Genomic DNA, 15,774 nt, shown 5'->3' with positions numbered 1-15,774 from the left:
TATCTGTCAGGTCCCAGATCGGCCAAATCACGACCATGTGTTTAAGCGATCGTGTGTTATTACATGAGAAGGGTCAGTGGGCATATGGCAGCGGAGGCAGCACAGTTGAGAGATAATCAGGATACGTTACCTGGTCTCACTCTCCAGCCTATTCACTGCACTTAATTACCCTACTCGCCTGACACAGATACACGCCTACGCTACATGGGGTGTTTGCGTATCATTGTCCAAAGCTTCATGTATTTGACTCAAGCACAGAGTGGAATCGATTGTGTTTATAATTGCAGGACAGGGGAGTCATTGAAAAATTATGTTAGAGTGTGTCAAGTTGTCAACACATCTGACTGTTTCAGTTTCAATAGTTTCAGTGACCTATTTGAATTGAATTCCTTTTTGACTGCACTGCTTTTGATTTGAATAATTCCTTTATTACATCTACATGAAATATTCACAACAAGACTGTTTAGACCTGAATGCCAAAACATGAAAGTGATAAGGTGCTCACTTGTTTTATAAACCACACCATTAAGTTGTAGCCTAGCGGTTAGAGCTTCTGACAGTAACCGAAATGTTGCTAGATAGAATGGAGAGCTGGCAAGTTGAAAATGTATATATATACTTCTGTGCCTGTTCAAGACAATTAACCTGAATTTCTCTTCAGGCGCTCATCCTGGCAGCCCCAGGATTAAAAGGTAAACTGGATAAATTATACTTAAATTATACAATCTAACAGTTTTACAATCTAAACCTCGAGTTTCGAAACCAATTCGCCCACGTGAAAGGCTGTGTCATTAACCACTACACCATGGAGCTGCATATTTGCCAGGTGTCAGTATAGCCTCTTGTCTCTATCCTGAACAAATCCTCTTATGCCACTGGTCGTTTTAACAGTTATATGGCCATTTGTGAATGACATTGATATAGTTAAACTGACTTAGTTTACCTCCACCACAAATAGGATCTATGTATGCCATTTGCCACTGGCCGTTTTAACAGCGTATTACCCAATAATAAGCTTTACCGGTATCTACTAACTTACTGGAATAGTCATAAGAATTGAGCAATTGCTAGCGAGTCTGCCAAAGCTATTTCATTTCATGGCATAAGAGCATATTTATTTATTTCATGGCAAAACAACGTACTTTTGTCTTTCATTCATGAATGACATAGATACAATAACTATCAATAAAGGTGACGATAACTAACTTTTTCATCAAGTGAAAAGACAAGAGAAAAGAGGAATCTACCAGAAATAATTAACAAATGTCATTGCTCTCAATAGATTCGAACTCAGTACTTCCAAATGAAGGGCACTGTCTTTAACCACTACACTACGACATTACATGTTTCAGCAGTCGCTAGACTCCACTGAGGATTGTGTTAAACTGACTAAAGTTTCTTATTAAGTTTACCTCCACCATAGCCTCTATGAACTGTGGCTTTTGCCACTGGCCGTTTTAACAGTTTATAAGCCAATAATAGGGTTACTAGTATCTACTAACGTCCAAGGAATAATCAAGAATTGAGCTTTTCCATGCCAGAAACAGTCGCAATATAACCGTGTACAGTCTCAGTTAAGGCCTTACCATAATGTAACTACTGTATGTTGTAGCCAGCAAAAGTGTTTGTTTATCCTGACCAAAAACACATGCACGGATGCGTGCTTTGAAAATCCACCAGAAACAGTCGCAATATAACAGTAAACTTTTTTATTTCAGGCTTACGATAATGTAGTTACTGGAGGTTTTAGCCAGCAAAGTTTTTGTCTATACGGAACAATTCATAATGCGTACTTGGCTTTGCCTGCGTGGAGATACAAACTCGGCATCTATAGTTGGCAGGACCGCTTCACTAACCACTACGCTATTTAACAAGGTATCCTCAGTCAGTCAGTCAGTCAGTCACTCAGTAAGAGACATTCGCTCTTCTTGGCCGGCTCCACTTACGCGGTCCGGCAAAAAGATTCAAATTATATAAATATAGAAAAGAGTGGATAATAAAGGTAACTTTCAACTACAGTTGGACAATTGGGAAGGTCGAACCACAGGAAGGCTGCAGCATTCTGGAGCAAGTTGTGGGCGTTAGATGGCACAAGCGGGAAGCTAACAGCGAGTTACTGTTGTCTAGAAGGAAGTTTACAAGTGCTTGGATTAGGACCAGAGCCTCTTTCTGTGTGGGGTAAGGTGGTACTCTACAAATGATTTAGAGCATGAACCTGCAAGACCGGGTCACTGCGTTGTAGAAAATGACAGGATGCTGTCCAGAGTCAGGCCACGGTCTGAAAAGGGAAAATATTGGAGCAGTCACACCAGTAGTGAGAGCATGCGGGATCCTCTCCACATCACCTGGTAGAAGAGGCCTGACAGGTAGGATGCAATGCAGAACCTAAGACAGGTCTGCCCAACCCTGTTCTTGGAGATCTACTGTCCTGTAGGTTCTCATCAACCCCATTTGTGACTAACCTGATTTAGCTTTTCATCCATCTAATTTCTAGAATCAGGTGGGCTAAATTAGAGTTGGAGAGAAAACATACAGGAACAGGATTGGGCAGACCTCACCTAAGAAATAAAGTGAGTGGAGAGAGTGGAGGGGAGAATCTTAGTGTTTGCACTGTCAAATGTTGACTAACCCATATTACAAAATTTTGAAATATTTGAGAAAAAATGAATCAACGGCAGATGTTGGGAAATTGAAGTCACCAAGTAATCTGAGGTGTGAGCTACCATCAAGAAATTATCTTATCGAAGGTGTCAAGCTTAGCTTGTTGCAACTAATCTGGGTGATAGATAACATCAATATTAAGATTGAGTGGACAACTGGCTGGGGAATACACTCTCTTGCTATTTATACTTGTCACCAAATACTTCCTGGTTGACCAAGCAGTGTGATTAAAAGCTGTTTGTCCATCAGAGGACATGTATCTCTATCTTTGAATCTCCTGAACCTGCTATGGAATTGTTGAAATAAGGCAAGGCCATAATTGTAATAAAAAAATTGTGAAAAGAGAACATACTGTATTTGTTAAATTAGAAAAATTCTAGTTGCAATGTTACAATTGGGAATGCAGAATAGGTTGACTCTGAGCATGTTAATCCCTTGAACGATTGTCATTCAACTCCAAAAAGTCTAATTCTGAGTACTTCTATACTGGCACCTTCCATAAAGATAAAAGGACAACTGCGCCTCCTCAGTGATGCAGGTCTATTTGATTCTACAAAGCAAAGGCAATAGGCAAACTAAAGGAAGAAATATTACGGTCAAGTAATAGGCCTAACCAGATAAAAGGACATTGTTAGAGACAAAACAGGTGTGACTCACATTGTAAAGCACTGTGGTCCATCCTTCCATTGTTATACACTGGAACACAGTCAGCACGGCAAAAAGGATGTTGTCAAACTGTGTGATGCCATCATTTGGGCCAATCCAGGTGTCACGGCAGGCATATTTTTCAGGGCACTTCCGCACTCCACACGGGAACTCAGATTCGGACTTGTCCACTGTCTCATTTTCTGACAGAAAGACAAAAGACAGCTTTCTCAATTGGCTGATATTGTCCAATGGAGACATTTGATGTGAGGCATTTAACAAAAGTGATACATTATTTACTATTATTTTCCCAAGAAAAGATCCATTTGTTTTTCACTTAAATATTGTTGGTAGCATGTTTTTATTAAAGGTAGAAAGATAAGATTTTTCAACATTTGATGTCCACTACAACAGCAGAGATCCACTAAGACAGTCTGTCAACAAATCAGAGGACACAGTGTGACTCAGTCAAGTCATTAGTGATATTGAGCCCTCAACGAAGGATCGTATTCATTAGGTGAGGACAATCTGTTCTGAAAATGATATTTTCAGAGGACAGCTCATTTAACCCAAGGCTTTATCTGAGACAAATATTATTACTATAAGGTGAAAAGCTTAAGAAACAAACCCTGAGGTAAGCTTGTTACCATACTCCCTGAATAACAAATTATGTTTAGGAGATAACCTTTCATGTAGATCTAACGTCATCCATTCAATGACCAGGCAACATTATTTATTCCTTTCCAATTAGTTGAGGTTTTGAGATATAGAGTGGGGTTAAATTACACAGGAAGCCAAGCAGGTTATGGTTACATTTATAGATGCAGCTAGGTTGTGGCGTTGACTGTTTCAGGTCGGTTGGGTAACATTTACTGTCAGCCTGACCACAACCTACACTGGGTGGGCGGGTGGAACCGAAGCAAGAGAGAAAAATCACAGGACGTTTGCATGGTCTGTCATTACAGCTGAGGAAGCTTCACAGAAAATGATAATCCACATGTTTTAAAGGCTGTGTAGGCGTAGTATGAGCCTAATGATAAATGATTGGCTTAAGGAGGTTTATGATGATGTACCCTAAATGTTTACATGTAATATAGATTATTGACAGATAAAGATAACCTAATTGAACTTGTTCTTGAAGTCATCCTACAGCATTTGAATAGGGTTGAAATCAGGGCTTTGACACGGCCATTCCATTACCCTCCATTTCTTATTCTGGAGCCATTCTTTTGTAACTTTTCTTGTGTGTTTTGGATCTTTGTCCTGTAGCAAACCTTTTGACACATGGCCTCAGATTAAAATAAAAATGTGAATTAATGATGGAAAGTCGGCCAGGCCCTGAGGCAGCAAAGCAGCCCCACAACACAATGCTACCTACATTCTTTACGGTTGGTATGAGGTTCTTCTGATCAAAGGCATTGTTTCTTTTCCAAACAACTCCATCTTTGACTCATCAGTCCAGAGCTGGGCCTGGGTGCAAGCTGTCCTTACAGACCCCACCCCAGCCGGATGAAAAATTAAGAAGCGGAATATACACATGTAAAGCCGATATAGCCTTAGATTAACAGCTGACGTCTGACTGTGATAACCGCATAGAAACTCACAATATAAAATAAAAATACAAAATAATTTTCTGCTTGAGGCCTAGCATGGGCCCTCCCATCCACTGCGGGCCTGGTGCAACCGCACCTCCAGCACCTCCCATGGTCAGTACTGTCTTGATATTCTTCTTTGAAAGCAGAGGCTTCTTCATTCCTGTCTTCCCATGTAGGCCAGGTTTGTACAGTCTCTTTCTGACAGTTAATGCATGCACCTCGACAATGATGGAGGCATGGGAGGCCTGGGGTTCTCAGAGATTTCTATGAGCATTTTTTGGTCACTTGGCCTGCATGTCATGGGACAACTTGTCCTATGTAGAATGCCAGTGGTCTGCAGTTTTGTCTATTTGTAGATGATCCGTGAAACAACTAGATGGCTACGTTGTTATAAAAAACAAGCCTAATATAACAACATACATTTATTGGTGGCACACAATTGTTTTTTTTTTAATGTAAAATCTCAGCGTTTATCTAGACTGTTTGATAATTGAACACTTTAGGGAGTGTGAACTCAACACATTAGCTTCATTTATTACCAAAATATGTTCTTGCTATGAATATGTTGCTAGATAATGTCATTGATCAAAAAATGTATTTCCAAAAACACAGTTCCATTCTTTCTCTCTCTCCTAGAGCAGTCCCCTCAAATGTTCATGAATATACAAACTGTTTGCAGAATAATTTATTTCTATAACTTGGCAAATGGATAACTCAATAACTAGCAAGGAAGATCAACAAACGCGATGGATTTTGTGCCAGCAGTTGTCTGCTTGTTTTGGGAGAAAAGCGTATTAAACATTGCATTAAGGGAACAATTTGATTCAATTCTGATAGTAGTAATTATTCAATTGATTTGAAAAGAATTGTCAGAAAACCATTTGAGAAATAATTATCTTCCATTCTAGCAATATTTAATTTACCTGTCCTAGAGAAGTGAAAAAATAAAAATGTAAAATCATGCATATTCTGCCTTACCTAAAATATTGGGCATGGGCAGACAGGTATTGTGGAGCTTTCCACTGTAGAACTCCAGACCGATGATTGCAAACATAAGAATGGCAAAGAAGAGCAGCAGGCCAATCTGGAGTAACGGCACCATGGCTTTCATGATGGATTTCAGGACTATCTGCAGGCCTGGTCACATGAGGAAAGATGACAAGAGAGAGAGAAAACTGTCACGTGTCACCAGCAGTGAGTCATGGAGCGCTGAACAGTAATAGATGAGAAGTGTGGGAACTATTTAGAACATAACGCTGTCAGAACTCATTTACACAATGGCTAGCAGTGCAGTTCCACCAAAACATTTCTGCCTGCCTAACCTTCTCTAGTTATGTTGCAGCATCTTTTTAAACTTTTTGGTTAAAGGAGCAGTCTGGAGTTGGACATACTGCATCAGTACATGCAATTTATTCCTTAATTCTTGAAGAATTTAACTTTAAAATCATTAGTTTTTAAAGTTAAATGTAGTTTAGTTTAGTTTAACTGTTGTACCCATTCACAACTCCACAATAACACATTGTTTGACCATTTGAAAGAAAGTTAGTGTAAAGAAACACTCTGAAGACTTATAGTCATGTTTAACAAAATTGTTGTTCTGAAGAAATGTCGTAAAATGTCTAGTGATTTCATAGGAAACATTTTATAGATTTCTTTTCAGTCTCAAGACATCTGAAGACACTTCGTTTTGTTTATATATATATATATATATATATATATATATATATATATTGCTGTATTTTCTAGCCATCAGTTGGTATAGGCTACTTACATTAGTTGGAATAGGCTACCTACATTAGTTGGTATAGGCTACTTACATTATTTGGTATAGGCTACTTACTGGGAATTCCCGAGACAAGTTTGAGGGGTCTCAGAACACGGACAGCCCTAAGTGTCCGCAGGTCAACAGGGATGTTCATGTGAGCTCCCGCTGTGGCCAGAATCCTGCACACACACACACACACACACACACATTAAACTAGAAAATACATTTACAGGAGTAAATGTGGTGTGCTTCCCAGCTTGTTTATACTCAATGCTCTGGGAAGGCCAAACCACGTGAAACAATGTTGGTTTAGTCCCCCTAGCTTGATAGACTGAAGAGATACTTTTTTAGGATTTATTCATGGTTATTAATATTGTCCATGTCAATATACATAACTTGGCAAAAGTTCTGTCCAAACACACTTCTCAAAACTTTTGATTGGTACTGTACATTTAGGAACTTCAAGTTGGCATAGCCTAAACATTTGAAATTAATTTGGTTTCTCTAGCTTAAACAGTACAAGAGACACTGTTTTAGGTTTAATTAATGCAATGTATGCAAATTTAGTATAGTAACTGTCGATACACATTAATGACTTTGACGTTGGGACAGCCTAAATGTTTTTTTTATGGTTAATTCATACTATTCAATGCTAATTTATAAAGTCTGTTGACTGGTAAAATAAGACTGGTATTATAGATTGATAAGACTGGTATTATAGATTGATTTTCTTACAGTATAAGCATGATCATTTTGAATGAAATCCTCTGTAACATTGTGGTTCTACGTAACAAAAAAACAATTGTTCCCTTTCAAGGCAATGACCCTTTTTTCCTGGTGAAATGCGTTGCGAAATCATTTAAATATTGTTATATCCTAGAATTAGTATTAAAATGATAGTGCCTTATGCAAGCACACCTATTAAGACCATGAGAGAAATCTAAAGTCTAGCTTTGCTTTGGCATGCACACCTAAAACGCTATTAACCGGTAATATGTCGTTACTAAATCAAATAGTGATCAGAATAAGGGAATGTGTGTTACATTTCTTCATGGACTTTTAGGATCGGTTAGGGTTGAACACATTGCACACTTTGTGGGCGGTTAATGTATTGGCACTAGTGTCAAACGCATTTTTTCTGACAGTCATCAGTTGTGAATTCATCACATCAGCTCACCAGGAAAATACAACTTTTCATCAGCACGGAGTCTGCTTGTGACTAATTAAACAATTCATCTTCGTAATTACAACACAGGGTTCTGTTTTCATACTACTGGCACAAAATAGTCTCAAAACCACATGAAACAGTCAAGCAAGACCATTAGCTGGTACATATCTTAATACAGTCTATCGTCAATACCATTCATCGGTATTAGTCATAGGTAAAACTCAAATAGAACAATTCCAGATTTTAATGAGTGTTTGGCTCCTGCTCGGTTTAACACTCAGTCGCTATCACAGCATTTCATCTCTGCGTTTCATCTGAGTCATCTTTCACATGTGTGCAGCTAACCGTGTTACTTTTCTTTTTTTCAGACTGAAAAACGAGACCAGCCATTACAGATGTGATCCACTCAGGTTTAAACACTGGGGAGTTGACTGGTTGTTGCTTGTGAATGGCACGCGCATGCATGCGAGCAAACAGAAATAATATATAGCACGAGGGTCTATCCCAGGCAGTGAAGTCTTCGTTTGGCTGCACTGCGTAGGAAGAAGGCACAGGCACATTCTATTTGGGAACTGAAGACTGCAGCTCCATCAAGGCAATGTAACCTGAGGCAAGTATACTGTAAACTGTTAAATAGATACAAACACAGATTATGGCGGCTCACGTACTAAAACATTGAATACAAAACAGGACGACAATTTTAACCCTTCAAGCAGTGGGCATGGAGTCGCAGCCCCCCGGATAAATGGCACGGTCCACAGATAGTAAGGAAAGGCCCGGCTTGCCCGCTAGTAGCTGGAACACATGAGAAGCAGCTCATTATAAAATGCAAATGTTGTCCTTTCTCTGATGTGCCTGCTAATAGGGGCAAATTCATTGGAGATTCAGTGCAGCAGGTGAAAGGGAGATATGGGAAGCAGGTGTTTACTTTTCCCAGTGTATTCTCAAACGTTGCCCCTGGCTCTCCCTCTCCTCTGATACAGCTTCTCTTCCTCTATATGACACTGGCACTATGTTGTGAATACTGGAGGCAGTTTATAACTTAGTAAGTGTCCACGCGCTTTCTGACTTTCTTTTCTGCCCTTTTGCCCAGATCTGACCTACGGCAATGTAATTCACTTTGACATTTCTGAACACAAGAAAGACTGGAGACCGATTCTGAGGTTTCTTTCCAGGAACGCATTTCAATTCCATGACCTGAACTCCAGAACTAGAAAATACCGAGATTCAATGACGTGTGGCTGCAGATGAGTCCTCAAACAAACAAAGCAAACATTGTAGCAAACTGTTAGGAAATGGTTTCCATTTTCACATTTTCTGAAGAAAGTGTTACCCAGAAATAACACAGATCCAATTATAGTCTGTAAAGAAAAGCTCCAGCCATACTTTCCTGAGGATTAGTCACATCTGGGGTGTCAGGACACCAGGGTGTCAGACATTTTAATTAAGACTGGAGCGAGCTATTAAAATAGCATGTCCGTACAGAGATAGAAATGCTATTATTCTATCTAGGATGAGCTGAGCACAGACACTTAAACCTTCTCCCCTTCTCTAAATCATTACCCTGTCTCGGTCGCTCTTTAGTTGTTATGGAGACGGGGGGGGGGGGGGGTCTAGGAGCTAAAAATGTCATCCCCATAGTTTTTTGTTTTTGTCTGCAGATGCACTTTCTGCTCAGGCAGGCACCCTTGTGATTTATGAGAAGCCAGCCAGGCGCGCTGTATCCTGACCTGGTCTAGATCGGCGTTCTGAGTACGTGCCTACTGGGCAGGCAGATGTGTTGGCTAGGTCCACAAGCTTGATGATTCATATTGACAGTACATTGTAGCCACCCAGGTCCAATCAACAGAAGGCATTCTAAAGTACAAAGAGGAACTCTCTGTGGGTGGTACTGCCGGTGCATATCCCATACATTTGGTAATCCATTCAGGAAATACTATTTAACCAACAAAGTTCAGAGGCAAGAGTGTTTTTTTCAGCCAGGGAGCATAATGCAGCATGTTAAAACCCTGGGCGATATGAGGACACTGTGGGAGGCTTCAGAAGGATTGGAGGCTCTTTCATTGTACCAGAAAGCTGAGCAGTGTGGGAGTACCTCAGGGAAAGCACAAAGCCTCCATAAGGACATGCCACTGTCTCTGGCACCACTGCATGCCAGTGAACAATCTATTTCCAGGAAGCAAAACTGGTTAAAAAGTTTTTAAAAAAATAACAGCAAACTGATTGAAAGTAGGTAATTTAAGTGCCACTGAGTTGCTCAGTGGACTAAGTTACTGCCTCACAGTAGACCTGCATTGCTGTTGCTCTTCCCTGCTGATGAGTGTGCTGCAATACAAGGCCAAACATGCGTACAGGACATCACAGAATACTGAGGGAAGAAAAAGATTCAGAGAAAATGTGATTATTCAATTAACTGCTGAGTTTAAAAACGTGACACAACTAATCCACAGACAAGATACGCCATAATATTTCACGCGGCAGTGCCATAAAGCATAAGTCATAGTGCTATCAATGGTTGACACCTGTCATTAGCATCACGTCAAATGTCAGACAGCCACAACTTCTCGAGGGCAAATCTAGGTTAGGAACTCATTTAACTGACAGCTTTGACAGGGAGGACGTATGCCATGTTGTTGAAGTCTTTGCTTTAAAAGTTCACCACATTTCCACCAGACACCTTTAACGTGTATGCCCATGACAGAGACGACAAACCCGCAACTCTCCCCGTCAATCAAACAGCCATGCTGACCCAAGGCTGTTTTCATGTTTTCAACAGCCACAGTAATAACAACCCTCTATCGTTTTCCATTACCCCAGGACCATTTCCAAATATATGCTGGTAAGACTGGCTTATCGTGGTGACTTAATCCATAGACTCTCTGCTGCAATGTAACAAATTACAACCAGTAATCAAAAATACAATGTCTATATTTACACCGATCAGCCATAACATTATGACCACCTGCCTAATATTGTGTAGGTCCCCATTTTTCCGCCAAAACAGCCCTGACCCGTCGAGGCATGGAGTCCACTAGACCTCTGAAGGTGTGCTGTGGTATCTGGCACCAAAACATTAGTGGCAGATCCTTTAAGTCCTGTAAGTTGCAAGGTGGGGCCTCCATGGATCGGATTTGTTTGTCCAGCACATCCCACAGATGCTCGACTGGACTGAGATCAAGGGAATTTGGACGTCAAGTCAACACCTTGAACTCGTTGTTTTGTTCCTCAAACCATACCTGAACCATTTTTGCTTTGTGGCAGGGCGCATTATGCTGCTGAAAGAGGCCAATTCCATTAGGGTATACCGTTGCCATGAAAGGGTGCACATGGTCTGCAACAATGCTCAGGTAGGTGGTACATGTCAAAGTAACATCCACATGAATGACAGGACCCAAGGTTTCCCAGCAGAACATTGCCCAAAGCATCACACTGCCTCCACCGGCTTGCGTCCTTCCCATAGTGCATCCTGGTGCCACGTGTTCTCCAGGTAAGCGATGCACATGCATCTGGCCATCATTGTAAGGTATCCTTGTAAGAAAACATGATCCATCAGACCAGGCCACCTTCATCCATTGCTCAGTGGTCCAGTTCTGATGCTCAAGTGCCCATTGTAGGTGCTTTTGGCAGTGGACAGCGGTCAGCATGGGCACCCTGACTGGTCTGTGGCTACGCAGCCCCATACGCAACAAACTACGATGCACTGTGTGTTCTGGAACCTTTCTATAAGTACCAGCATTACAATTTTCACAATTTGAGCTACAGTAGCTCGTCTGTTAGATTGAACCACACGGGCCAGCCTTCGCTCCCCACATGCATTAAGGAATCCTGTTGCCGATTCACTGCTTTTCCTTCCTTGGACCACTTTTAACAGGTACTGACCACTGCAGACCAGGAACACCCCAAAAGGTCTGCAGTTTTGGAGATGCTCTGACCCAGTCATCTAGCCATCACAATTTGGCCCTTGTCAAAGTCGCTCAGATCCTTATGCTTGCCCATTTCTCCTGCTTCTAACACATCAACTTTGAGGACAGAATGTCCACTTGCTGCCTAATATATCCCACCTACTGACAGGTGCAATGATGACGGGATTATCTGTGTTATTCACTTCATATCCAAATACAGTCCTGTTTCTGACTACACATGTTTAGGCATTGGGTGATCGTGGTGACAGAATTTTGGCGGTGTAGAATTGAAAGACGGTGGCAGCGTAACCAATATCACATATGGACCAGTGGACAAACATTAGGCATTAGCGGTGTCGTATTAACGTTGACTACAGTCAGTCGAGCATGTTAATTAGAGCTCTACGGCCTGTCTCCTCTGCTGTGTTACAGAGAGTGTTGTGCTTTGATGAGGGTTCGTCTCTCAACGACACAGCTCTGCGCTAAGACAGATGGCTTATGAATCATTGACTCATCACCAGATCTATTATTCATCTTGGCTAAAGAGCAAACACTTAGCTATTTGTCACACATCACATCCAGACAGCCAGTGATAGACAACCTGGAATAGTTAGAAAACAGAGAAGTGTCTTGGTCTCATACTCATTGCTGAAGCGTGCCGGCTGATCTCTATATGCAATGCCTTGGGCGTTGTTTCAACAACAACTTGCAAATATTTGATAAACTGGAAGTGAGTAGAGGGGACAGTGAAACCCCCTGATTCATATCAACATCCAAGGTTATATTTTGTGGCGGCACAGGAACTGGCCATCCCCCATTCTATCACCTCTGTAAAGCAATGGTGTGACATCACGAGTAGTTAATCTAGGATAGCTTCTGTCACTTTGGTGAGTTATGACCCTTATGGGCATTCCGGTCAAGCGATTTGACAGGTGGATGCTAGGGGTGGAACTTCCTGTATGATGTCTGCATATCCAGTGAATGAAATATGGCAGGGTGTATGGATTGACTATGTAATTTATGATTGCTTTGGTTTCTTCATAGATGTTTGATGTTTTACAATGGGTCTCCAGCATTCTGGTTTGTTAAATTCCCAGGCAATTGATATTACTATAACTGTTATACATGATGCGTCTGTAATAGATGGTATAACCGATGTCTGGCAGCCTTTCATGTTTTATGATGCGATGGGTGACTGCAGTGGTCTGTTTTTTTATTATATTATTTGCAACCCTACTGTGTATTTAAACCACACAGACCCCAGTGGTGGTCATTCAAACTTGCCTGAGTAAACTTACGTACACATTACAAACCATGGCGGGCGGCGCAACAATCAACAATGGTGTTGAAACACTGGTGAAAGCTAGCAGATTAACTGCTGCTCTGTAAATTGGCAAGAGATTACAAATGGATGGCAAAGACATGATCAAGATGCAGAGTTTCACTTGAATTCAACTACACCAGGATATGTTAACAGAGGAGTTGAAGTTTGAAGCCAGGTGAATTGGTGGATGCATTTTCAACCCTGAGATCCGGGAGGTCGCATTTTATGAATTGTCTTAAGTGTTTCAGCTGGGTGTGATAATGGGCTAATCTATGGGCTATGTTTCGAAAAGTGTTTTATTTGAGGCCAAAGCTGGGAACCCCTAATACCATAGATGTGTTTAAAGTCGTTGAAGCATTAAAACTGTATGACTCCATTAGATTGGAGACATTTCTGGCCAATGTTGGCATGTTAGAGTGTGAAAGCAACTACACATTGGTTGACTGATGTAAAACCCTGAAGCCCCGTCTTAAGCAAACACATTCCTCAACACAACATAAAAACAGACAGTTGGCCTGTGACAATCAAGCAATATGTCTCAAGAATACAACCAACCGGAATTTGAAGACCCTAAAGTAGAGGACTGGCCTTGGATGACAACGTTGAATCCGGCTATGCTGACCCAGTGGTTCATTTGAGTCGGATCCTGCCGGAACAGGATCCAGCACCTCTACGATTTTCCTCAGTTTTTTCCGGCACCTACATTTTCACAGATCAGCTGCGCATGATTGTCTTTTTCCATCACTGTGTTCGCATTGCACTGTATACATTCTACTAAAAGCAATCAGAGTTCATAAAATTGCCTATTCCTGCAGCCTCTTGTAGCTTCAGCAATGCCTGACAAGATTGTGAAAGTTTTAGCTTTTTGTTGTCCAACTCCGCTATTTGCGCTACCGATGTGCTTTATTCGTGCGGATTTGCCAACTGGATCCATGTCTCTCGCACGCCCCAGTGTGTCCCGTGATCTCCCGATGTACAAATTAAGCACTGTGGTGCCTTGTCTCATCCATCTCTCCCACCAAGAAACTAACATTGGCTTGACTGATCATCAAAGCACCACTGAGAACGATCCAGGAATATGTTGTTGAGGCTATTCTCCTCGAGTCAAAGAAGCCATTCCGGTCTTGATCCGTCAGACTACTTTTTGGAGATGCTATTTCTTGGTTCAAGTGCAGGTTTTGATAACTATACCCTCCCTCCCTCCCTCCCTCCCTCCCTCCCTCCCTCCCTCCCTCCCTCCCTCCCTCCCTCCCTCCCTCCCTCCCTCCCTCCCTCCCTCCCTCCCTCCCTCCCTCCCTCCCTCCCTCCCTCCCTCCCTCTCCCTCTATATGTCTCTCTCTCCCTTGATCATTCTCCCTCTCTCTCTGTGGACTTTGTCTTGGTGTTATCCACCCAGAATGAGCAAGACGATAAATGTCCACAAAACACACATTTTCACACAATTTCCATATATTATAATTCAAGAGTGATGTTTTTAATGTATATTTTAATGCCATTATGTATATGTGTTTTTGTCGTCATACAGGGCTCAGCTGTAAAAGAGACCTTGGTCTCAGTTGGTCTCTGTATAAATAACGCTAAATAAGTAAATAAAAACAGGTTGAATTTAAAAGGAGTTTGTTTATTTTACATGTAATGACATTCTGCAGCATGAGTGCTTGAGGATAAGAACAAGTGATTTATCAATGGTGATCTCCTAATGGTGTGCAGAAAAACTGTCCTAAATCTTTTTGATAAATCACATTTTTTCTATGTGTATGAGCATTCTCAATTCGTAACTACACATTTGGGGTATTCTCTGTGCACGCTTCATAAATAAAGCCCCACGAGTGGAACAGCTGTTAGCGGGCCATTATAGAGTGTGTGTAGCAGCAGGAACCTTAAACCTAGTGTCTAGGCTCATTTGATGTCAATGTTGCCTAAACACAACTTGTAGTATATCAATAAACCCAGCTTAGTTGCTCATCACAGACACTACAGCCAATAGTGAAAATTGTGTCCCACTCATACAAGCTGGCGAGAAAGAAGTTAGAGAAGGCATCCTACAGAAATGAAAAAGCAAATTTACCAAAATGGGCCATTTGAAGTTCCCTGGGATAGTTTGAGTGAATACTCTATATCAGAGCAACAACATTACTTCAAAACATTGACAAGCCGGGGCCATTCAGCTGAAAGGCCTGTGAGACATGACACCCTCTACAATTCCCTTCTCGGCTGCCTAGAGCAATATAAAAAATGCAATAAATATTTAGCGTATTGTAATGTAATAAATATTTAGAGTATTATTTGACTGAATAAACACACTAAAATTGCTGCTGAATTTTACAGACACTCCACAGGACATCAAACCCAATGGGGTTCAACAGTTTAAGTTTCTGTTCATGTTAATTATCCTTGGCCATTCCCATTCCCTTCAACACAGATACTACATGTAAATGTAATAACCCACAGAAAAAGTGTATTGGAGGCTTTTGTTGAACATCTTTTTGTTTCAAACCTTGAACCACCAGTTTTTAAAAGCCTTTAAGGGAGAGATAGGCAATCATGGTCCTGGAGAGCTGCAGGCACTTCATGTTTTAATTGATCTAAACAGGAAGACCAGGTGGATGGAATTTATTCAATCAGTGTGGAGACTCATAGGAACAAGATCCTGAAGCACCCGCAACCCTCCACAGAAAGAGTTGCTTAGTCCTGCTGCAAGGCCTTTCAAAGTC

At 41.2% G+C, this 15,774-nt stretch overlaps 1 protein-coding gene across 1 annotated transcript in view; it reads right to left on the bottom strand.

Moving 5' to 3' along the window:
* The window catches only part of LOC105029164 (voltage-dependent R-type calcium channel subunit alpha-1E), a 153,833-nt gene that overhangs the window by 60,737 nt on the left and 77,322 nt on the right, over nt 1-15,774 (bottom strand). Inside the window, 3 exon segments of the mRNA XM_034293847.1 lie at nt 3,319-3,509; nt 5,880-6,038; nt 6,742-6,845. Of these exon segments, the coding sequence (XP_034149738.1) occupies nt 3,319-3,509; nt 5,880-6,038; nt 6,742-6,845 (454 nt within the window).

This window comes from Esox lucius, chromosome 8 (genome assembly GCF_011004845.1).
Source record: "Esox lucius isolate fEsoLuc1 chromosome 8, fEsoLuc1.pri, whole genome shotgun sequence".
Taxonomy (NCBI): Eukaryota; Metazoa; Chordata; class Actinopteri; order Esociformes; family Esocidae; genus Esox; species Esox lucius.
The sequence above is the reverse complement of the archived record's forward strand: the minus strand, read 5'-3'. Positions and strand labels throughout refer to the sequence as shown.